Raw genomic sequence first — 21,724 nt, 5'->3', positions numbered from 1 at the left:
AAAACAATCTGTAACGGACGGCGACATCCGTTCGGGTGGTGATCACAAAGCACACGTGCCCCCTACGAACAGACCAAGAACTTCTACCATCTCCAAACACATCCGCCATAGTTGATTGAATCTTCTCTGGAATGGTCAAGATCAAGTTCAATGGCGTGGCTTGCGTCCTGGGACTTACTGCAGTGCTAGTGAACATGATCACACTACCACTTCGAGGTCTGGTCCTCCCCACTGTCCAATTGCTCGACACACCACAGGCCCTTCTCGCGTGCGACTACATTTGCGACAGTGTCATGCTGACGTTGTTTGTGCTTCAGCTCGTGTGCTGTCGACCCGCGAGTGCTTTAGCAACCACCACCAACCCAACGACGTCCCTTGCTTCGATGGCCGCAGCAGCAGCAGCCATCACCACGACATCCCCTCAGCGCGTTCGCTTGTGGATCGAATGCATCGCGTTCGTTCCATTAGATCTCTTTGCGGACGTGATGATGGGTTTCCAAGGCAACTTTGGTCTGTGGCGGCTCAACCATGTGCTGGCAATTGTGCCGTTTCTTCGGTACCTGCGTATCACGGAAGGGTACTTTTGGCGCATGAGTGTGCAGATGCGCCGCACCATGTATATCCTTACGATCCTTCCCATGTGTTCGCACTGGTTTGCATGCATTTGGTTCTACATTGCGTACGTCGAACGCCACGACACGTACTCGTGGACGAACCAGGCCATGTACCCCCAATTTTACAACACCAGCACGACCACCAAGTACCTGCGGTCGATCTACTGGTCGGCGACCATGCTCACCACGGTCGGGTTCGGCGACGTCACTGCCGTGACCCGCGTCGAGACGTTCATGTCCATCTTGGTAGGTATCCGTCCTTCTTTTCCGTGTCTGTCTAGCGAAATCATGACGTGCGGTACTACTTACTGTAGGTGATTTACATGGGCATATTGATCTCGTGCGCGTCCATCGCGTGCGTGCTCAAGCTGATGGAACATGCCGATCGCAACCAGATGGCGCTTCAAGAACGCCTCGACGATGTCTGCGGGTACTTGGAATGGCGCAACGCAAGCGACGACCTCGTGGACCGGGCGCTGTCGTCTGTTCGAGCGTCGTTCGTCCCCCAAATCGAAACCACCCGGGCCGAGTTGGCCACCCAGCTCCCCCACGCATTGCGCACGCGGCTACAGATCGAGCACGAAGAAGTGCTCGTGCACACGGTGCCGCGGTTCCAGACAGCCAGCAAGTCCCTCCGCGCCGCCATCTCCGAGCACGTCGTGTACGTGAGCAAGGCGCCCGGGGACGTGCTCTTGGCCGAGGGGCAGGCGTTGGGCGGTGTTTACCTCCTTCAACGAGGCGATGCCACGTACGTTCTTGGGGGGGTTGTGGTCAAGGCCTTGGAACTCCACGAGTACTTTGGTGAGGACGCTCTCTTCAGTGCCGACGAAGTTACGCCGTACGCGGTTGTGTGCGACTCGGCGTGCGAGTTTGTGTTTCTTGGACGCAGTCATTTCCAAGACATGTGGCAACTGGAGCAAGATCGGCATCCCGACGCGGCGATGGGCGACGATGTGGACAGTGACGACAGCGGGGGCGGGCACATTCTGGCCAAACATGCCGCGACCGCGATGGACTCGAACGCGGCGACATCCACCCGACGACGGCGATGGTGCCGCGTCACATCGGCGGACTGGCTCCCCAACTCCATGTTCCGCCGCCTCTGGACGTTGGTGTGCTTTGGCGGGCTACTCTACAACATCTACGCCGTGCCCCGCGACTGCGCGTTCTTTCGGTCGCACAACCGGTTCGAAGACCCGGATGCGGAAGCGTTGGTGGACTTAGGCCTCTTCTGGGGATTCGACCTGCTCTTCCTCGTCGACTTTTTTCTGCACTGTCGACGTTTTTACGTCGAATACGACGGCCACCTTGTCACAGACAGACGTCGGTTGTTCCGCCGGTACACGCGTTCCTTCTGGTGTGTCATCGACGTTGTGTCCATCCTTCCATTGGATTTGATCTGTCTGGGGGGCTGGTATTCCATGCGGGACCTCCCCTTCTTTCGCGTGAACAAGGTGGCGCATATCTATCTATCAAGTCGTCCGCGAACCTCATCAATCTTTGATCGTCTTGGTAGATTGTGCGCCTATTGCACTTGACCGAGTACTTCGAAGTGGCCGAGGCGCTGTTGCTGTCAAGGTTCCACGTACATGTGTTTTCTAGGCGTATCTTCCGCATCGTGTCCATCTTGATCCTGTCAGGGTACCTCGTGGGCTGTTTTTGGTACTACATTGCTGAAATCACCGCTGTCGTGTATCCCGATGCGAACTGGGTGCACGTGGACCAGTCCAACCCGCGGTTTTACTTTAAATCGTACGCGCACAACCGGTTCTACGTCCTTCGGTCCATGTACTTTGGGTACATTGGCGGGTCGACGCTCGGCTTTGGCGACATCGTGCCCGTGAATCCATATGAAACCATGATTGCCACCATCATGCTGCTCTACGGCGCCATCCTCAAGCCCGCGCTCGTCGGCGGCGTCGCGTCCTTGCTTTTAACCCGCAACAAAACCCAAGTCACGCACCAAAAGATGCTTGTCGGGTAAGTCAACAACCTTCATCCACCACTTCATCTTGGGGGGGCTAGGCATGATCATGAGATGACGAGGCTACCGCTATCGAAGATGTGTTGTGATAGACTGTTGTGTGAATAGGTTCAAGTGGCTGGTCACGTCGCACAAGTTGCCTGAAGCATTGAAGGATCGCGTGTTGGGGTACTTTGAGTTTATGTGGGAGCACGAGTATTACGAGAAGGAAGCATCCATCTTGGAGGAGGCCGTACCCGATCTGAGGTGGGAAATTGTGCAGACTATGTGCCGCAACGACGACCCGAACGCGTACTTCTTTCGCCATGTCAACGAAGACGGGATGCGCGCCGTGTATGCAGCGATGACGCCGCAGCTGTGTATTCCTCACGAAGTTATCGACGTTCCCAAAGGGGCGCTGGGCATTCTTGTGTCTGGCCACATGGTCGTCCGCTGTGTCGTCACCGCGTTGGCAGGAGAAGGTAGTGACGATCACGAAATGGAACTCGACGAGACGGACTCGCTGTTTCGGCGCACGTTTGGGTTGGACACGTTCTTGAGCTTTGGCATGGAAGCCAACGAAGAAGGAAGGATTGGTGGCAACCACACAACCAAGACGTCGTTTCGATCCGGATCCGACTTTTGCGAAGTGCTGTGGCTCCGTGCCAAGGACGTGGCCGATATCTTGGCCAGTCAAATGTCGACGTGGCAGTCGTTGCGACATGACATGCAACTGTCGTTGGAAAGCAACATTGCCACGAACGACGTCGAGAACGATGACAACGACGATCCAGGCGGCGGTGGCATCGTGGACTTGATGACCACAACCATGACCAAGCTCGGAGAACTCCCCACCACGGTGAAATCGTCCATGCAAGCGACGCTTGGCCACCTGTCCTGGCCTTCGTCATCGCACGTCGTCCCGATGGCGTCCACCCCCCAACTGTTCCCCTTTGAGCCCCCCACCGGCGCTACCTCCGCCGAACGCCCCCCGTCAGCAGCAGCCACATCGTCCCGCCCTCGCCCGGACCGTCCCAGAAAGAAACACCGCAAGGGCAAAGTTGCCAAGTGGACACCGACGTCGAAATCGACCCTGGAAAAAGACGCGTTGATCAAAAGTCGGTTCCATCCCAAGTCGCGGTTCCGCCGTGTCTTGAACGTGCTTGTGGTGCTCGCATTGCTCTATAACGCGTTCCTGGTGCCGTTTCGCCTGGCGTTCTTCTCATCGTTGCAACCCGTGTCGTATTTGTATGGGTTTGTCGTGGATTACGTCCTCGACGGGCTGTTCATGGTGGATATTGGGATGAAATACCGGTACCACCTGCTTCGCCTTCGTCAAGACAATGCGCTGCTGTCGTTCTCGTTCCACTGGACCGTGTGGCAGTCGCTCAAGTGGGATATTGTGTGCGGGTTCCCCGTCGAGGTGTTTGCAATTGACTTTGTCCGACGGCACCCCGAGAAACTCGTGACTGTGCTCACGGTCTGCCGCATCCCCAAGGTGTTTCGCCTGCGATACTTTACGATCCGGATCAAAGAGCTGGCCCAAACCGCGTGCCGCAACCGACCGCAATGGAGCGACTTTGTCGTCGTGTGCCGGTACTTTTTGTTCATTTTGTTCTTTACGCACTTGTTGGCGTGTGGGTGGCACTACTTGGCGTTCGCGGACAAGGGGTTGTTTCCGTGGTATACGGACTGTAACTTGCTCGACAATGTCCACGTCAACGCCGACAGCGCCACGGACGAGGCGTCGTGTTTGTTTGCTGGGACGTGGGTCGAATACCAGATCCACGGGCTGTACCTGCCCAAGGACGGGGGGACGATCTGGGAGCGGTACTCGCGGTGCTTCAACTATGCGATTCAAATGCTGCTGGTCGTGAGCGCCGGCATCATCGTGCCCGTCAACATGGTAGAAACAATCTTTTGCATCGGCGCGATATTTGCTGGCATCTTCTTCAGCGCGGGCAAGATTGGCGTGATTGGTGAAATCATTTTGAAAGTGGACGCTGCGTCCACGTCTATCCGACAGGCCACGGACGCCCTCGCCAAGTACATGGCGTTCCACAAGATGCCCCAACACTTGACCGACAAGGCGCTTGGGTTTATGGAGTTTTTGTACCGAAAACGGCGCAAACTGTTGTTTCAAGAAGATGAGATCATCGACATGTTGCCGCGCCAGCTGCGTGACGCCATTGTCGACCACTGCAAACGCACGCGGCTGGTGCAAAGTGACTTGTTTGCGACGCTGCCGTACGAGGTCGTGGCCGCGATGGCCAAGCAGTTGAAGCCCCGGGCAGTCGCCCCTGGAGACGTGCTGGTCGAGGCGCAGCGGTACAGTCGCAGCATGTTCTTCGTCAAGCCTGGAAGTGTGCAATACCAGGACCCGAGTATCGCGACAAAACACAGCAAAGCCCTCGATGTGTTTGGGGCGCGGAGTTTGCTCTTGGACGAACCCCATCCCCATACGATCTGTGCGTGTATGTTTACCGAAGCATATGTGCTACGGGAGACTGGTATTGAGGCGGTGTTTAGTGACTTCCCCGAGCTCAAGCAGCAACTCATCGATCGGATCGATGATACCAAGACCGACGACCTAGTCAACGACGACGTGGTTCTTGTGGCGGAGGCGTCGTCATCTATGACTGTGGACGTCAAGTCGGACGACGAAGAAGCCGCCGCCACTCCGATGGGGAGGGGAAGAAGTCTGAGCGACAGTCGGGACGAATCGGCATTGTCTGGGGCCACCATCGCGCGCACATGGACCGAGCCGGACTCGCGATTCCGCCGCGCGTGGGACGGTGTGCTGTTTTGGACGACGCTGTACATTTTGATCATGCTGCCTCTGCGCGCCACGTACCTCGTGGAAGATCGTGTGGACACGGTGCACGAGCTGGCCGTGTGGTACGGAGGCGACGTCTTGGCGCAGTTGTTGTACGCGCTGGATACGTATTGGAGCTACAACCACTTTGCCTTTATGGACCACTCGAAAATGATTCGCCATCGGCTGAAAATCCGCGAAAACTACCGGTCCTACTTGCTCCTGGACATCGTGTCCATCGCGCCGTACTGCCTCGGGTCGTTTGTTGTCGGGTTGCCGGCACTCAAGTTCCTGGTCATGCCGCTACTGCTGCGTGCGAAGCGGTTCCCGCGGTACTTGCGCCGATTTTCGCGCAACTTTCAGTTCTTTGTGTGCCGACTGAGCGGCAGCATGCTCCACATATTGCACTGTATCCTGTACTACGTAATCATGGTGCACTGGTGGGCCTGTCTATGGATGTTTCTGCATCGGTACGTTGAAAAGCACTCGGCATTGACGTGGGCTGTGCGCGATCCATACATGGGCGGCGGCAAGTTGTCCGTGTGGGACCCACAGACCAACACCCACAACATTTGCACGTCCATGATCGACTGTTATGTTCGTACGTATCACATGATATATATCATCTTCTTCACATGCATGATATGTAAATATCACTTTTTGATTGTTTGTGACATACATGATATACTGTATCACTATACACGGTGTATATAGGTATCACTTTGATACGGTACAACAAAACTTTGATGTACTACTACTGTCCATGATATCTACTTCACTTTACCGATCTCTCTGAATATGATAACTCATGGATGGTGGTCGTAGGTGCGTATTACTTTGTGATTACGTTCATCGGGACCGTGGGGCTGGGCGATATTCGCACGGGGGGGCATTTGGAGTACTTTTTCGAAAACGTCGAGGCGCTGTGCGGGTCGTTCTTGTTTGCCGCACTCACGTCGTGTTTTGCCTCGTATTTTCAGTACGCTGACACGTTTGGAAAAGGCGCGACGCAGGCCAAGTTAAGTACGTTGGCCAGCTACTTTCGAGTGGCGCACACGACCAAGCCGACGGCTCGGGCGATCGTGGCCAACATGAAGCTGTGGTGCCATCGCACGGGTGGGGGCCTTGTTGAGCATGCCGTCGCGGCGTACTTGCCCGTGCCCCTACGGGTAGAGATGGCGACGTTTGTGACCCGTCGCCTCCTCTCGACGTCACCGGTGCTGTCGTCCGTCGACAGCTATATCCGCGACCTGCTCGTCCTGACGCTGCATTTTCAAGTTGTGCTCGCGGGTGCGTCGATGTACGACGCCGGCGACAGTTTGGACGAAGTCGCGTTCGTGTCCACCGGCAGTGTGAAACTCGTCGTCCTCGTGACGAAGGGTGGCAATGACGACAACGGCCACCACGACCTCATGGTAACGTCGGCATGTTCACATGACACACGGGTCGTGGTGGGTGACGCCGGCTGCCACGTCGGTCGGGCCGAAGCCGGGCCGTGTCTACATGCCGTCGCCGCCCTGGAACACGTCGAGCTGTACGTGCTGGATGCGACTGGCAAGCGCGACGTGCTGAGCCACATGCCTCGCGAGAGTCGGCAGGCGTTTCTGGCACACCTGGATGCGACATCGTTGCATGCGAGTATGGAGAATCAGGGTGGGGATGTACCTACGACGAGGCATGGTGTGTGTGAGATGGGACTGAACCGAGAAGACGAAGATGAGATCAGTGACGACGACGATGACGACGAAGGCAATGGCCCGACGTGGCTTGCGCTGCCCCAGTCGTTTTTTAAATGATAACTCAAGACCGCGCATATTGCACTTTGCGTCTCTGTGATGATGGGTGTTTTTGCAGTGCACTTGCATTGGAAGACGGGTGCATTGAGTACCGACCACAACGTCTAAAGCATCCGCATCACATTGGGCATTCATAGCGTTAATGAGATAGACGATGTGGTGGTGGATGTTGGACACCATAGGATCCCTGGAAAGCTACACAGTCACGAACGTTATACAGTAGCTAGCACATACACACACCTTTTTGCAGTTAAGTAGGACAAATGCCCGATATATTTGGCCGTGTGCCCGATATAATTGGCCATATGCCCCTTTAATTTGGCAAACGCATGTCGTGTGCCCGATATATTTGGTCGTGTGCCCAATATATTGGTCGTGTGCCCGATATATTTGGTCGTGTGCCCGATATAACCGTGTGCCCAAGCAATTGGCCGTCTATCCAAAGAATTGTGTCATGTGCCCAATGAAAATGGAAATCACGCAATAAAAATTCAATTCACAGTCAATATAGAAATGCGTCAAATGACACATGCAGCATCGTTGCTGTGACGTCTCATACCAACGTCCATGTTGCCCATGGCCTCCGCGCGTCCATCGAGGGTGCGTGCATGCGTACCTTGAGGTGAATCGAAAAGTGAGCTCTGCGCGCGAAAGATTCAAATTTTGGACGGAGTTGAAGTATGGACGAAATGTTGAAGTATACGGGCAATACTTTAATTGATATTATTATTACCAGAGTTCATGGGGGAGCAGCGACGTCCTTGCTGTGCGTTCCTTGGCGATTCGAATAATGAGCATTCAAAGTGTTACAGGAAAGCAGTGTCCGCATTACGATTTAAACAATTCTTTATTCAAGTACTACGTAGTATAAATTTCGAATTCTTCTTGCCTTGGCGCGTTTTCCTCCGAATTTCAACCACATGATGTTTCCACCAAAACTGATTTGCACTCCATGGAATTAATATAATTATTTGAGTTGTTCCATTTTCATCAGGCACACGACACAATTCAATTATATCGGGAACACCCGCCAAATATATTGGGCACACGACCTCGGTGTGCCAAATTAAACCGGCACAAGACAAATTATATCGGGCACACCACCAAATATATCAGGCGCACGGCCAAATATATCGGTCATTCGTCCAATTTAACTGCAAAATGGTGTAGACTCTTCACGTCTACCGATTGTAATATTGTAGCGATAGTATTTATTTATTGCAACTTTTGGATTCCTACAGTAGGCTCAAAGCATCTCCATACAGTTCGATACAACGTTACAACGAAATAGAGTGCAAGTTGGCTCAAGAATGGCTCTTAAATGCGATTGTAGAGGCTACGACGCTTGTAAAAAATCATGCCAATGCCCACGACCATGGTACCCACGACAGAGATAACGATGACTCCCCAGTCGAACCAGCCCGTCGACGAAAGCAGTTCCGAGGACTTGGCTCGGTTTCCCACTTGCAGGTATGGTTGGAGGTAGGCGAGCCAGTCCGTGAGTGTCCAATCCAGGTCGGGATCGTCGACGACAACATCGTTCAGGAGAAACGTCGGTGTTCCTGTGATGCCTCTGGAGCATGCGTACTTCCACGCCACGCGAGTGTCCGCGTCGCGTTCGGTGCCACCGTAGCCAGACATGCCGTCCGTCCACTGTGCTATGGTCAAGTTCGGAAACGTGTCGTAGGCTAGTTGGGCGAGCTGGTCCGTGACTGCGGCTTGACCAGCGAGTTCCGTCGCTTTGTTGCCAAAGCTATAGCGAACAAACGTTGGTTTAAGGACGTTGGTAAATTGGCTACCTGTCTTGGTTCACGAAGACTGCGTCCATCCAAGTCTCGAACGAGTCCCGCCCCAGTGCAAACACAATGGTTTCGCTAGCTTGTGCCACGGAATACGCTTGCTGGTGGTACGGAAGGGGAAATTGGTGCACGCGAAGGCGAAAGTCCGATGGCGACAGGTGGTGCACGAGTCGCTTCAGCCCTCGGAACGCATCTTTGCTGAACGGACATAACAAGTCCATGAACACGTCCAGCTGGACGGAGGAATTAAGACACCCTTTGCCGATGGTGAATCCAGGTGGCGAGGATGGTAACGGTACTTGCACCGCCGCTAGCGTCATCAACGGGAGAAGCATGAGCATGAGCATCATGGGTGGCAGCATCATGGACTTTTGATTCTATTGTGGACCTTTCAACAGTAGATCTAAAAAGTAGATTCGAACATTAGGAGAAGTCGTGGAAAATACTAGGAGGCAAACCGCGAAAACCAGTTTCGCCTGGAGCAAAACTCGCAAAACGTAATGGGCAAGTCTTAATTTAAAATGAATATAAAAAGATTCGAAATGTAAACAGCCCACTTTACATTTTGTAAACTGAAAATTCAATACTTTGACCTAAAAAACCCAAGAGGCAGCGGGAATCGAGAAATTTCGCCTGGGCAAAGCTCGCTAAACGTAGTATAATTTGGAATGAAAAGTTGGACACGGCTTAATTTAAAATGAATATGAAATATTTTTGAAATGTAACAGCGCAGTTACATTTTGTAAACTGAAAATTCAATATTTTGACCTAAAAAAGACCTTAAGTAAACTTTGTCCAAATCCTTCGAAATAAATCCTTCCAATCTTTTTGACCATAGATAGACCTCTCACCAAGTTTTCAACGAACATGAAATCAGATTCATGAACTTCGTGTTGGTTCGCGTGAAATCACACCTTGAACATTGAAGTTTCGTTGGTTTCGTCAATCTTCAATCTAAAACCCAACCTAAACCTCCTTGAATTTCCTATCGCTTTGGTTCGTATAACAAAGCACAAAGTTGAGATTACGCTCCTAGATTGTTGAATGAAAATACGTTCAAATAGAGTCAATATTGGCCACGAAAGTTCGTCAATCGTGTCAGTTTACAACATGTAACCACCTGTTTATATTTTGCTAGTTGCTAAAAGTATTCTAGTTTCGTTTGAAAGTCAAACCGTCGAATTGAATACAGTTACGTTTTGCTCCTTTTGCCCAGGCGATCACCAATTCAAAAAGTCATACATTTCCTAAATCATGGAGTTGTCTCCACAGAAGTCAGATATATTGAATATATAAACGCTTTTCACGAGTTACAACGTTATTTCATCCAAGACATACTTTTTGATATCTTACTGAATTACTGATGAATGATCAAGTTACTTCCAACGTGATGTCGTATTGCGCTTTGCACTTGTTTTGGCGTCGGTTTTACGTGGCTAAAAGAGTGGTACTTCTGCTGTAACTGTGTTACAAAGTTGATTAACCTAAATACCTGGTGTTTTAGCTAATTCACTGGGGTTTTATAAATACCAAATAAGTCTGAGCAATAATAATCACATGTGATGCTGAAGTGACCAAAACACCTTGGCTATTAATTCCATCGCGTAGTACACGCTACCTGCATGTACTATGCGATGGAACAAGAAGATGGCGTGGTTTTCTACGACGTGGCACCATACGTACATCGCTGTACGGTAGAACTCCGGCGCATGTCCTCGCTGTGTGTCATTTGTAATATCAAAAGTTGTTCATGGTGACCAGTGAATTGTGCAATTTGGTCCCGAGAATAGCAGATATAACTTCGATTTGCACTTTTCAAATGTGCAAAAGCGAGGGAGTTGCATAATTGACCTCCCTATAATTACATTCTCTAACGAAACACATCCTAAATCACGGTACGGATTATCTAAAAAACACTGGGGTCGATGTAACAAACACCCAGGTTTATGGTGTGAATAGCCAAAAAGAGTGAAAAGTACAATAAATGCTTAAACCCAAACATTTGATCAGGAACGATATTAACAATCAAATAATATTCAATTTTATTTCATACTGGCGTTTGTATGTAGAACCGCAAATTTATAATACTTACAAAATCCAAGTGCAAATGGTATGTGCAAATGGTATGTATCGAACGAAGTTCACGCTGACTGTGAAGGAACACTTCTGTACCAGAATCCTCTATGGTATGCCGATTCTTGCTGGTAACGTCTGCGATCGGATCGAAACTAGTGTATGATGTGACTGTCTGCAAAGAATATCTGGTCTATAGCACTCTGATCGAGTCCCTAAAGTACCGAGGTCGTGTTCATTTGCATCCTTGTGTTCAGGAAATTACTGCGTCAGCCAATCAAGTTGGTGTATTATGTAGATCGGCATACCGCTCTATATTTGAGTATATCTAGACGTACTGATCATATTAGCTGTCAATTACAATAACTCTCGGTCTACTAGTATTCACTGGATATTGATCTTATGTCGAAATAACGTTAGCTAATCATTCGATATGATTGATCTTCATACTCCGGAGTATTTGATCATAATATGCGTTATTTCCAATATACCCATAGCGAATCGAATGAATATCCAGTCTTTGTTGAATGAATTATATATTTATATCTTATTCTTGACATGTGAGTACTATTAATAAATGGTACTATGTAAGCTTAACAATATTGTTGTTGACACCTAAGCGGTTCTGGGGTTCCGCATATCGTTGAATGGACTGACTGTGGCGGCGGACGGTCGCGCGGCGTCGTCATAGCGGGCGTGGGTGGTCTCATTCTGCGAGCAATCGTCGTCGGGGCATCTTGGTTTTGGGCCACTGGGGGCACACCGAACGCAGTAAGCTTTACAATACAGTACTTAATAAGCTCAACAATAGTACATAGTAACGTTAATATTACTAACGTCTTTCCTTCTCCGTCCAGCACTGTATGCATGTACTTATGGAATGCATGCTGGAGAACTTCACATTGTGCATTTAATCGCGGTGAACAGAAGTATGGCACTCTTAATTTCTGTCATATAAGCTTGGTTCAGCAAGTGTTTGTATGTGTGTGCATGTAGTGGGCCACAATTAGTCTACGACAAGGTATCCAATATAACAGTTATCTTGAGCAGTAATTCAATATTTGAACCAGAGGCGTACTCCGGAGTATATAACGATAATCATTTAATATTGTAGTAACAACTCTGGTCCGCACCTCGTCCACAAACATAAGGTGGACCGATTCATATATCATACCAGATACATCAATAAGCTCGAACTAGTATGGTTCAATGATGAGAGGTAATCCAACCCAGGCGAACCTGCGGGATAACGGTCTTACAAGCAGTCGTCTAATGAACGTAAATTGATCACCTTTCACACCAAATTGACAGTCATGTGGTGTTGTGCCGGATAATGCAAACTGTATCCGGTAATAGAATGCATTTTCGCAGGTTATTTACAAAAACCTATTTCATTCCCGTATTGTATGACATGGACATGATCAATACCTCTAAAACCTTATTCTATCCCAAATTGTACTAACGCTACACTGTACTGTATTTTGTAGAAATTTCAGTCATCAGATGACACGCACTATACTAGTACTGCACTGTAGTACGCCCAAATCGCAGATATTTGACGCATACAACCGCCCGACGCGATTGGTTGATGCCTTTTGTTCCTCAATCGTTGGAGACAACCAATTGGGCTATGCGAAATGCAAGTTGAGTTGTTAGCAAAGCAGCAGATTCAATGCACTGAGCTTATGGATTCAAACCTACGACGACATTATTGCACAGGAGTGCACTCGTTGAGACGGCTGCTTAGATCCCTGTGTGTGTAACTCGAAAGGTCAGTCGAAGTTTAGGTGTAAAACTTCGATCTCGCCATAAATTGCTCGATTTCATGCGTTTGCTTTGATTTTAGTATGCAAAATTAAATTCACTTGTTTTCGACCTACGAAAAGACCGGTTCGTTCGGTTCGTAAGAACATCGAACCAGCCAAACCCAGATCAGTGACAGTATTTGAAGGTGTGCAAACCATGACGTGATTTCATTGGCTCAATTATCCAATCGAGGCGTTTGATTGGTGCATTTAGTGGGAAAAGTCTGGCAGAATCACACTATTTCGAGTTGTCAACGTCCACGTTGTAATCACAATTGCATTCAGCTTTCCACTGCGGTACAGTACGTATCGACAGCAGTCCCGCCGTATAGCCGCCGTCCACGGCTCCTAGTACGCTCTACAAGAAGCAGCGACCAAGACTTCTACAAGGTATGCAGACCTGACCACTCTCGTGCTGTGACCATTCACGCTGTCGCGTTGGCGGTAGCATTCCATTGCAACCCACACATCCGACATGAGCAACCTGGTTCGATCGCGCCCCTCATCCCGACAGTCTTCCCACGACAACGAATTCATCAAAGGCACAGAGCCGATCCAATATGCCATTCGCCGTGTCAAGAGCGAAGACGTCACATGGTCGAAACTACGACCCGACAGCCACAGCTTGAACGGCAACAACAACGACGACGTGGACTCGTTCGTCGATAACAGTGGCGGCCAGCGGAGTGTATTCGCTGCCGTGGCGGATATGAACGCAGCGGCGCCGATCTCTCGATACAACATGCCTCCGATGTACCCCCGGACCTCCAACTCGGCATCAGCCGTACGACATAAACCATACCTTGCTCCTGCAGACGTTCCATGTGTTGTGCTCACATTGTTCGTAGGAGTCCCACAATCCCAACAGCGGCGACAACAACGCATCGTACATGCCAGAGTTTACGACAGGCGGCCGGTTCAAGGAGCCATCGTTTCAAACCAAACCGACATCGCGGCTGTCCAACTTTTTTCGACGGCGGCGGTCCATCGCTTCGAAAGCGGAAGGCAGTGCCGCAATTTCCACCGGCGACATTTACATGCAAGGGTACTTGTCCAAGCAAGGCTCGTGGCGCAAGAACTGGAAACACGTACGAGATCGTCATCCCGACACTATTTATGGGTGGTCATTATGTGTGTCAATGAACGATAGCGCTACTTTATCCTGCGCATCGACGAGCCGGCTTTGGTGTACTGCGACTCGGAAGAAAACCGCGAAGTGCTGGGATGGGTACCCATCACCAAAGACACTACCATCATGGACGTGTCATCGGCCACATCCACATGGGCATTCGAAGTGGCGAGTCCCCAGCGCGCGCTCTTGCTCGAAGCACCGTCCCCTGCCGTGTTCAAGCACTGGATCGACGCCATCCAAGGTACCGATCGTACTCTCTCAACGTTTTATCTGTTATCTGCGGATATCCATCGTTGAATCTGGACAGACACGATTGATCTGGTCACGAGCCAACAAGACAACGAGGACGAAGCATTTGCCCCAGTGCGGTACTCGCCCGACGTCCGGCTGTCGGACGAGAACCTCCTGTCCGCGAGGTCCACCAACACGGCCTACTCGGCGTCGTCCGCCACCGACGACATTGCCAACGTATACGATCTGCGCGTGGAATTGCACGTCGACGCTTGCGGCAAGGATCGCATGGCGTACTACGTCCTCCTCGAAGGCGTCGTCCAACATGCCCGCGGGGGCGACGGAGGGGCGTCGGCTGTGCACAAGTTGGCGCAGACTGATGTGTTTCGATGCGTCGATGCCGCTGCGTCCGTCGGGCAGTGCCGGTACGCGATGTATATGTCTGAGAGTTGTTCTAGCATTGAGTTTGTTCGTTTTCATGTCGGGTGGTGGTGGTGGTAGCAGACACGCGTTCACGGTGCTCTTGCCGATTCATTCGGATAAGCACTCGACCGTCCGGTTCTCGCTCTTCCGCGCGCCACATGCCGACGACGTCCACTTTGGAAAGGCGCCGTACGCCGTCGCGACCGTCGACATGTCGACGTTCCTGCCGCAAGCCATCGCCGCCACTGGCTGCGACCTCCCCCTCCATCCAGCCAAGAAAGAGGTACATGGTTGAAGGCATGAGGTTCTTGTGGCACATCGTGTCGTCAAATCGAACGGTGGGCAACTGCCGACACACACTCTTTTAACGGTTTGTAGCGCATGGCGTCGTCAGCTACCCACCGCACCACGCCGTCGGTATGTCGTGTCTCTTTTTCATATACACGATTGGTAGTCTTGAATTGATTGGTATTTTGCAAATAACCTTTGGATCTATAAAAGTACAACAAAAATAGTTTTAATTCACGATACACACGACGGTGTGTATAGGATGGCCCCGCCATATGTCAATGTTTTACAATTTTTGTTTATTGTCGATTTGATAGTACAAATTTGGGGAGGGAGTGCCATCGAATCGCGCCGACCAAATAACCGATCCACAATCGATCTGATTGGTTGAATTTGATTGAGAGGATTTTGATTGGCTAATAATTTTGAGCTCATCTGAGGTAGCCAATCAAATCGATTTAAATTCCAACGAGATACCACGCCACAACACGAAATTTCACTCGAAAGCACAATAGAATTCGATCTTTTTTAAAAGCGTTTGTTATTTTGTTTTAATCATTTTTTTTTTGTATATAAAAATAATATATTTATTAAATATATATATGTGTGTAGTAAGTAGTACCAATCAGTCGTCCAATGCAACATATGTGTGTCTACAAGAATATGCATCGATGGGTTAATGGTGATGTGTGTGTCGGTAGCACCGCACGTTGACGGTCAACCAGAACTCGGCCACTGGACGGACGCCGTCGTCGCGCGACCACGGGACGGACGACTGGGAGTACTCTCTGCACATTTCAGCCTTTGCGCCGGACAAACGGGTGGTCGTGGGCGTCCCCGAGACGTCTGCGGTCACGGCGCACCGCAAATACATCGTGCCGACGGGGGGCGCGGCGTGTGGGGTCGTGGTCGTGGAAGTGATCGCCGTGCCCAAGTCGACATTTGCCATGCCCATCGCGTACCTGACGTTCCTCGTCGACGATTTGAGTGCGCGGCTCGATGTGTTGCGGCGGACGGTGGATAAGCGCAAACTAGGGCCCATCGAGGCGCATTACGAGGCGCTGCAGGCCGACGCGCGCGCGCATATTGCATTTTTGACACAAGAGTCCAAGGGCAAAGCGCACTTCAAGCGCAGCACGTTCAAGAAGTCCAAGGAGTGGGCGATGGTGGCTACCAACATGCACATGCAGACGATGCAAGTGTACAACGGCCTGGACCTCATCCACACGTACACGACCATCACGATGGGCGCCGCCGCTGCGCACACCAAGGGGTTCTCTGGCGGCGGCGCCTTCCGCCTCAAAGAGACGCTTCACGACGTACTAAATGAAGCCAACCGCCTGCGGAAACCCAAGTCCAAGGAGCAGGATCCGTTGCGAACGTTCGACTTGTTCCATATACCCGTGGGGCTGCTATCGTCGGCCAGCGGCAATCCAAACAGCCCCAACAAATCCTACGACCCCGTGTCTGTGGCCCAGAAGGCGTGGTTTGAGCTCGAAATCCGGTACCACGGGCTGTGCATCCAAATATTGTCGGCGACGGCGGCGCAGATCGCGGCGATGCTCGAGCTGGCCGCCAAAGGCAGTGTGCACCACGCGATGGTGTGGGAGGTTGTGATGCGCAACAACCTGCTCATGGACTTTGAATCGCTCCTGAGCACCCAAGGCAACGAGGGCGGTATGCTCGAAGACTTCCGTGTCGCGTGCAAGTGGCTCGAGTCGGTTGTGTTTACGTTTGAAGTGAGTCCAAGCGTGACCGAATCCGTGTCGTACCGAGTTGGCCGAGGCACGAACGCGCTCCTCAACGTTGTCGTGCGCGTGCCCGTGACGTTTGGCGAGCACTTGCCGTCCGACCTGGCGACGGCAAAGAAGTCGTTTCGGGTGCTCGCAGTGCTCTTCACGCAAGGCGTCAACGAAATGCAAAGCCTCGCGCACGCCATGCACAGCGCCAGCACCGCCATCCAAGACGAAATCAACCACGAGAGCTTTGAAAGGTTGGGTCATTATTTTGTCCGGTTCAAGAAAATCAAGTTTGCCCACTTGCCGCGACCCCGCGACGGCTACGGGAGTCCGTTCCAGCCCAACGTGTCTGAGCTCGAAACCATGTGGACGCAAATCACCGCCAGCATCGCCCACCAGCCCATGCACAAGAAGAACGTGCGGCTGCTCATGGCCACGTCCGAGTTCTGCCGACGCTTGGGCGGCGGGCGCGCTACATGCTGCAAGAGCGGCAAGGACCGGACTGCCATGTCGGTCACGTTGGAGCAAGCGAGGTTGCTGGTCCAAGACTTCAAGGTATATATGTGGTTACTTGACTAGTAGTCACTACATACTTCGAAGTAGTAGTTAGTTGTACATGTACTCACTGACGACGGGACGAGTAGGCGCTCAACCTGAAGCACGTGATTGAAACGATGCGGTTGTGTGGCGTCCGGCGGGACAACGTGTTCAAGAATATCCAGTCGAATACGTATGCGTTCAACGAACTCCAGCGAAAACTGTTGCCCGAGTGCTACAAGCCACCCGTGGGCACGTACAAAAAGGGGTCGACGTAATGACGGGATCTGCTACTAACTAGATGTTTTAATTATTTCCAACCCAATATGCTGTGCTTGAGATCGTCGTTAGTTTGTGGATTCGTCGAGATTTGAAGATATCAATGAGGGTATATTAGTTCAACGCTGACAGTGAATGAGCTAACGTTAGCTACGCGATGGTGCTATTGCCTCATTGTATCGCATGTATTCAAGGGGGTCATGTGGTTCCGACGGGGAATTGGTCGGCCATGGTAAGGTGTAATTCGTGTCTTGGTTTGCACTTGAACAAGCCGCTTTGCCGCAGCCAGGTTGCCATGTCGCGTGTGATGGCTGTGGGAGTGTGGCGAAGGAGTTTTGGTACAACGGCGTTCGGGGAAGGGATATCAGTCTTATTTGGGGGGTGTAGTTGTGGTGCTTTCAGGGCAACATTTTCTTTGATGGGGGGATGCATGAACGTCGGAGCTCGTACTTGAGGGTCTGGTTGGGGGTGTTGGGGCCGTTGCAGTACAGATTGATCGATATCATTTCGAATGGGGGGGCTTGGGGGGCGGGGTGGATCTAATGTGAGACGCATCTCAATCGTAATTGTCTTGGGTTGGTGCAGCTCTGGGGAATGCCGAGGGGAAGGCGACTGTGGCTGGCTAATCATCGACATGCCCGAGATGATGTCGCTGGGCTGCGACAGGTCGTCGTTCGCGCAGTTGTCTTGGTCGTTGGGGTTTCGGGTGTGTGTGATGGTTGTATATGATTTCGAGCACCTGGTTGCAGCCATAACAGACATTTCTGCCGCCGGCAAGTGGACAAGAGTCGGAGGCTGTAACGTGCTCAATGTGTGCAGCATTTCCAGCTTTCGCAGCTCGGATTCCCGGTTGTACGTGGTGACATTCACATCGACGTGTCCTTGGCTCCACGTTGCATGCGAAGTCTTCCTACACTCGAAGCAAGTGAGACATGACCAAGGTTTAAAGGTCACTGACCACGTGCGCTTGACACGTGCTTTTCGCCGTCGCTTTTTACTTTTCACTTGGGTTGCGGGCAAAGCTAGGGCTGGCACGGGAGGAGACCTCGCCGTGGACTCGGGCTGCCATGGATCTGACCCTTGGTGTGCAGTAGGTTGCGGCTCATCAATGGGAAACGAATGCTTCAAAAATGAAGTTGGGCCGTGGGGGTGCCTTACGGTGGCGCTCGTGTTGACGCTGGAACTTGTAGGTTTTTCACCTTGGACGGCTAAGGTGTTGTTGGAGGAGGGGATTGCAACAGCAGGCTCATTCTCGCCTTGGTCATCGTGGAGATTCAAGTTGGCCAAAGTAGCCATAGTAGCCATCATTCGTACGAAGCGCTGGCCCAAGTTGGACTTCAGGCGGCGGTGGGGGGACAGGTTGGACGACGTGGCGGCCTTCGTCGCGGCTCGTCGTACGGCATGTTCTGCGCGTGTGTTTTCTGAAATGAGTCCAAACGTGGGCTGCTTCACGGAATGAAACGAAACCTTCTTCGGCATGTCGACGTCGTTGAAAGTACTTGCTGACGACACCACCAATACACGAATAAATAGCCCCAGCATCAAGCGTTACACGTTTCCCGAGTGAACATTGGTCGAGTAGTCGTTCGCTAACGTTGGCTACTTCAAGTACTGAAAGCCAAGTGTACTGTAGCCTAGTGAATGGAAGTCACTTCGCAGCAAATGACTTGATTCGAGGAGCTCGGTGTAGAAGTACCTCTACCGGTTGGGGCGGGCATCGCGCTGCCAAGTTAGTACCGTCAGTTGCGATGGTTGCGATTTCAACCAATCTTTTCCCGTACCATCGACTGATCAGCGCATGTCTGATGGGTTAAAACAGTGCCGCAACTTCACGTGACCCCCGACCCGGTGAACAAAGTTCACTAGCCATTGCGGCGGACTCCCTTCAGCCTCATGTATGGAGGAGGCCTTGTAACTGTTTACGAGTTTGTAACTGTTTATGCAACTGTCACAACGCACATGGAAGATTACGTGAATAGTAGAGTATTGGTGATCATGCTTCTGCTTCGTGAACGATGCGTGGTGACGCTGAGTGCGATGCTTGTCGTGGAGCTCGAAGGCCTTGGCAACGTCGATGCAGTTGACCACCAGCCTCTCTGTCGGAGCGTGTCCCTCTTGTACAAAGCCCCGATCATTCGAATGAAGTCTAGTAAAATCTCAATGGGTACGTCATAGGCCAACACACTTGAAATTCGAGCTGCTGGCGTTAGTGATCAAGCATCCTCAGTGCTCGCCGGCGATATTTGCCAGTGTGCTGTCCAATGACATGGACAACATATCGCTCAAGGGCCTAGAGGCCCCTGCGACGTCTCTTCTTCCAGCGTGGACACGGCAGAAAATGGGAACTCACCTCACTGACCTCGACTTGGCTTCCCTCAACCAGCTGACATCCAGTGACCTGTTTACACTGTTGCACAACGTACCGCAGCTTCAAGTGCTGAATGTGTCGTACATCACTGCATGGCACGATGGCCACACGGTGCACATCATCCGACAGGCACCGCACCTCCGGGAATTGCAATTGGAGTGGTGCCAACACGTAACCGATGTGTCTGTCACGCACATTGCCAATGCACGCAACCTCCGTTTGGAATGTCTGGGGCTTACTGGCACCGCCATGTCCTCAGCAGGTACTGTAGGCCTCCGCCTGGATACAAACGACAAGGCGTGTCTTTAGTGTGTTCATACAGGGGTCGTCAAGCTATCGTGTTGCGAGCACTTGCGAGAATTGACGCTGCAAGGTACTTTGTACATATTCACTTAGCCCAACCCCACCACTGAGAAATTGGTCACCTGTGTAGCCTGCGATCGCGTGGATGCGCTGCCGTCGCCACTGCCCAACCTGCAAGTTCTCGACATTCGAGGCCTCAGCTACATCGCCGACGCTGATCTGTTTGCCTTTCTAAAGCGTACGTATGACTATGTATCTATCCATGACGTGTCCTTCCGTGTGGCCTTATGTGGATACGCCTTGTAGTTGTTTGGACAAACATGCGCAAGGTCAACTTGGGCGAGAGCAATCTATCCATCGCGTCCTTGACGGCGCTGCAGGCACAAGGAACGTGTCCTGTCCTCCACGTAAGTAGTCCCCCCACCATCCCCCTCGTCGTCATAATTCCTGTGATGGATGACACTCTACTTCCCCGAAGTGCTTGGATCTGTCGTGGTGCTTTCATCTGACCAACAATGTCGTCGCAGCGTGCTTTCCCCTGACGCCGTTGCTGCATACCATCAAGTTGCGCTGCGTCGACATTGACGATACATGTTTGGACGCCATTGGTATGTCTCTTTCGAAGACCTCATGAAGCGTGTTGCTTTGTCCTTGAGTTGAACTGACTTTGCCTTTTGTGGCCGTGTTACAGGGGCACACTGCCCTCGCCTTGTGAAATTGAATGTGGCGCGATGTCGCGCCGTCTCGGATAAAGGGCTGGCGTCGATTTTTGCCAACTGCCCCGCCCTACAACACGTGGATGTGGCGTGGACTCTTGTGTCGAACGCGGCTGTCCTCGACATGCTCCACCTATGTCCGGAACTGCGGTCCCTCAGCGTGCAAGGCTGTAAAAACATCAATCGGGAGCTCGTCCACGGCATCGCCAAGATGCCAACTTCCCTCCCCCACTTCGCGTATTTGGATCTGTCTTGGGTGGATGACGTGATGACGACCGATATTGCCGCGGCCGTGTCGGCACATCCGCTCTTGACGATCAAGGGGTACTTTGGTGACTTGTATGACGACAGCGACAAATACCACGAGCATTAGGATGTATAGATTGTCATTAACCAGAAAAAGCAAGGTGAAATAGGCAATTTTGTATGAAGCGCAAGGTGGACCGGACCACCTTGCGAATTCCAAAAGTAATAGTTTCAATTAAATATATCTTCAAGTTTGTATTGTATATTTTTATTTTTCATGTGTCTGTTTTTGGAATTCGTGAGTCACCTTGCGAATTCAAAATTGTCCAGTTTTGTCCAATCAGATGCGGTGAAATCACGAAATTCGCTTCGTAGATTCATCACGCCCTTTGCGATATATTCCTGTGATGGCGGTTGATGCAAGGAGCCTTGAGATACTTGTGTAGGCTGTGTATGAGAGAAAGATCATGTGATGTGGTATTCAGGATACGGTCAATTCTACAGGTCTCATTTCACCACTTGCCTACTAACCCAATGAAATTGATCATCCCTCATTTCACCATCCAGCCCTTGTCAGTGCCCTACACCTCCTGACGG

General features: G+C 51.4%; 5 protein-coding genes across 7 annotated transcripts; 3 read left to right on the top strand and 2 right to left on the bottom strand.

Annotated features, from left to right (window-relative positions):
* Positions 1–17: 17 nt before the first annotated feature.
* Positions 18–7,212, top strand: H257_10065. 2 transcript variants are annotated; one of them, XM_009836504.1, is made up of 6 exons: positions 18–860; positions 929–2,068; positions 2,131–2,594; positions 2,707–5,051; positions 5,107–5,993; positions 6,218–7,212. In XM_009836504.1, the coding sequence occupies exons 1-5, from the start codon at positions 132–134 to the stop codon at positions 5,169–5,171; spliced, it is 4,743 nt and encodes a 1,580-aa protein (XP_009834806.1). In that variant the 5' UTR covers positions 18–131; the 3' UTR covers positions 5,172–5,993; positions 6,218–7,212. The 2 variants fall into 2 exon arrangements, with proteins under 2 accessions (XP_009834806.1, XP_009834805.1); XM_009836503.1 differs by having other exon boundaries at positions 2,707–5,993.
* Positions 7,213–8,364: 1,152 nt separating this feature from the next.
* Positions 8,365–9,383, bottom strand: H257_10064 (hypothetical protein). Its single transcript, XM_009836502.1, has 2 exons — positions 8,988–9,383; positions 8,365–8,941 (listed from the first exon to the last, which is right to left on the bottom strand). Exons 1-2 carry the CDS (start codon positions 9,350–9,352, stop codon positions 8,506–8,508), a joined length of 801 nt encoding a protein of 266 aa, XP_009834804.1. The 5' UTR covers positions 9,353–9,383; the 3' UTR covers positions 8,365–8,505.
* A 3,762-nt stretch (positions 9,384–13,145) lies between these two features.
* Positions 13,146–17,555, top strand: H257_10063. 2 transcript variants are annotated; one of them, XM_009836500.1, is made up of 9 exons: positions 13,146–13,255; positions 13,314–13,649; positions 13,714–13,953; positions 14,016–14,238; positions 14,305–14,653; positions 14,733–14,934; positions 15,030–15,068; positions 15,641–17,233; positions 17,323–17,555. In XM_009836500.1, the coding sequence occupies exons 2-9, from the start codon at positions 13,341–13,343 to the stop codon at positions 17,491–17,493; spliced, it is 3,126 nt and encodes a 1,041-aa protein (XP_009834802.1). In that variant the 5' UTR covers positions 13,146–13,255; positions 13,314–13,340; the 3' UTR covers positions 17,494–17,555. The 2 variants fall into 2 exon arrangements, with proteins under 2 accessions (XP_009834802.1, XP_009834803.1); XM_009836501.1 differs by lacking the exon at positions 17,323–17,555 and having other exon boundaries at positions 15,641–17,281.
* A 37-nt stretch (positions 17,556–17,592) lies between these two features.
* On the bottom strand, positions 17,593–19,028 carry H257_10062 (hypothetical protein). Its single transcript, XM_009836499.1, has 2 exons — positions 18,453–19,028; positions 17,593–18,404 (listed from the first exon to the last, which is right to left on the bottom strand). The coding sequence occupies exons 1-2, from the start codon at positions 18,971–18,973 to the stop codon at positions 17,693–17,695; spliced, it is 1,233 nt and encodes a 410-aa protein (XP_009834801.1). The 5' UTR covers positions 18,974–19,028; the 3' UTR covers positions 17,593–17,692.
* Positions 19,029–19,472: 444 nt separating this feature from the next.
* Positions 19,473–21,291, top strand: H257_10061 (hypothetical protein). The gene is made up of 7 exons (XM_009836498.1): positions 19,473–19,611; positions 19,670–20,124; positions 20,185–20,235; positions 20,296–20,403; positions 20,472–20,572; positions 20,644–20,773; positions 20,857–21,291. Exons 1-7 carry the CDS (start codon positions 19,490–19,492, stop codon positions 21,252–21,254), a joined length of 1,365 nt encoding a protein of 454 aa, XP_009834800.1. The 5' UTR covers positions 19,473–19,489; the 3' UTR covers positions 21,255–21,291.
* Positions 21,292–21,724: the final 433 nt, after the last annotated feature.

Source organism: Aphanomyces astaci (assembly GCF_000520075.1).
Source record: "Aphanomyces astaci strain APO3 unplaced genomic scaffold supercont1.26, whole genome shotgun sequence".
Classification (NCBI taxonomy): Eukaryota; Oomycota; class Saprolegniomycetes; order Saprolegniales; family Verrucalvaceae; genus Aphanomyces; species Aphanomyces astaci.
The sequence above is the reverse complement of the archived record's forward strand: the minus strand, read 5'-3'. Positions and strand labels throughout refer to the sequence as shown.

What these genes read in the sequence shown, in the direction of transcription:
- H257_10065 (XM_009836503.1), top strand. Translation starts at nt 132, where the DNA reads ATGGTCAAGATCAAGTTCAATGGCGTGGCTTGCGTCCTGGGACTTACT. An exon ending in AGACGTTCATGTCCATCTTG is followed by an intron (nt 861 to 928) that starts GTAGGTATCCGT and finishes TACTTACTGTAG; the next exon opens with GTGATTTACATGGGCATATT. An exon ending in CACCAAAAGATGCTTGTCGG is followed by an intron (nt 2,595 to 2,706) that starts GTAAGTCAACAA and finishes TTGTGTGAATAG; the next exon opens with GTTCAAGTGGCTGGTCACGT.
- H257_10064 (XM_009836502.1), bottom strand. Translation starts at nt 9,352, where the DNA reads ATGATGCTGCCACCCATGATGCTCATGCTCATGCTTCTCCCGTTGATG. An exon ending in GTCTTCGTGAACCAAGACAG is followed by an intron (nt 8,942 to 8,987) that starts GTAGCCAATTTA and finishes TGTTCGCTATAG; the next exon opens with CTTTGGCAACAAAGCGACGG.
- H257_10063 (XM_009836500.1), top strand. Translation starts at nt 13,341, where the DNA reads ATGAGCAACCTGGTTCGATCGCGCCCCTCATCCCGACAGTCTTCCCAC. An exon ending in CCTCCAACTCGGCATCAGCC is followed by an intron (nt 13,650 to 13,713) that starts GTACGACATAAA and finishes CATTGTTCGTAG; the next exon opens with GAGTCCCACAATCCCAACAG. An exon ending in GGCGCAAGAACTGGAAACAC is followed by an intron (nt 13,954 to 14,015) that starts GTACGAGATCGT and finishes AATGAACGATAG; the next exon opens with CGCTACTTTATCCTGCGCAT.
- H257_10062 (XM_009836499.1), bottom strand. Translation starts at nt 18,973, where the DNA reads ATGCCGAAGAAGGTTTCGTTTCATTCCGTGAAGCAGCCCACGTTTGGA. An exon ending in GCACGTGTCAAGCGCACGTG is followed by an intron (nt 18,405 to 18,452) that starts GTCAGTGACCTT and finishes CTTCGAGTGTAG; the next exon opens with GAAGACTTCGCATGCAACGT.
- H257_10061 (XM_009836498.1), top strand. Translation starts at nt 19,490, where the DNA reads ATGCTTCTGCTTCGTGAACGATGCGTGGTGACGCTGAGTGCGATGCTT. An exon ending in CACCGCCATGTCCTCAGCAG is followed by an intron (nt 20,125 to 20,184) that starts GTACTGTAGGCC and finishes GTGTTCATACAG; the next exon opens with GGGTCGTCAAGCTATCGTGT. An exon ending in TACATGTTTGGACGCCATTG is followed by an intron (nt 20,774 to 20,856) that starts GTATGTCTCTTT and finishes GCCGTGTTACAG; the next exon opens with GGGCACACTGCCCTCGCCTT.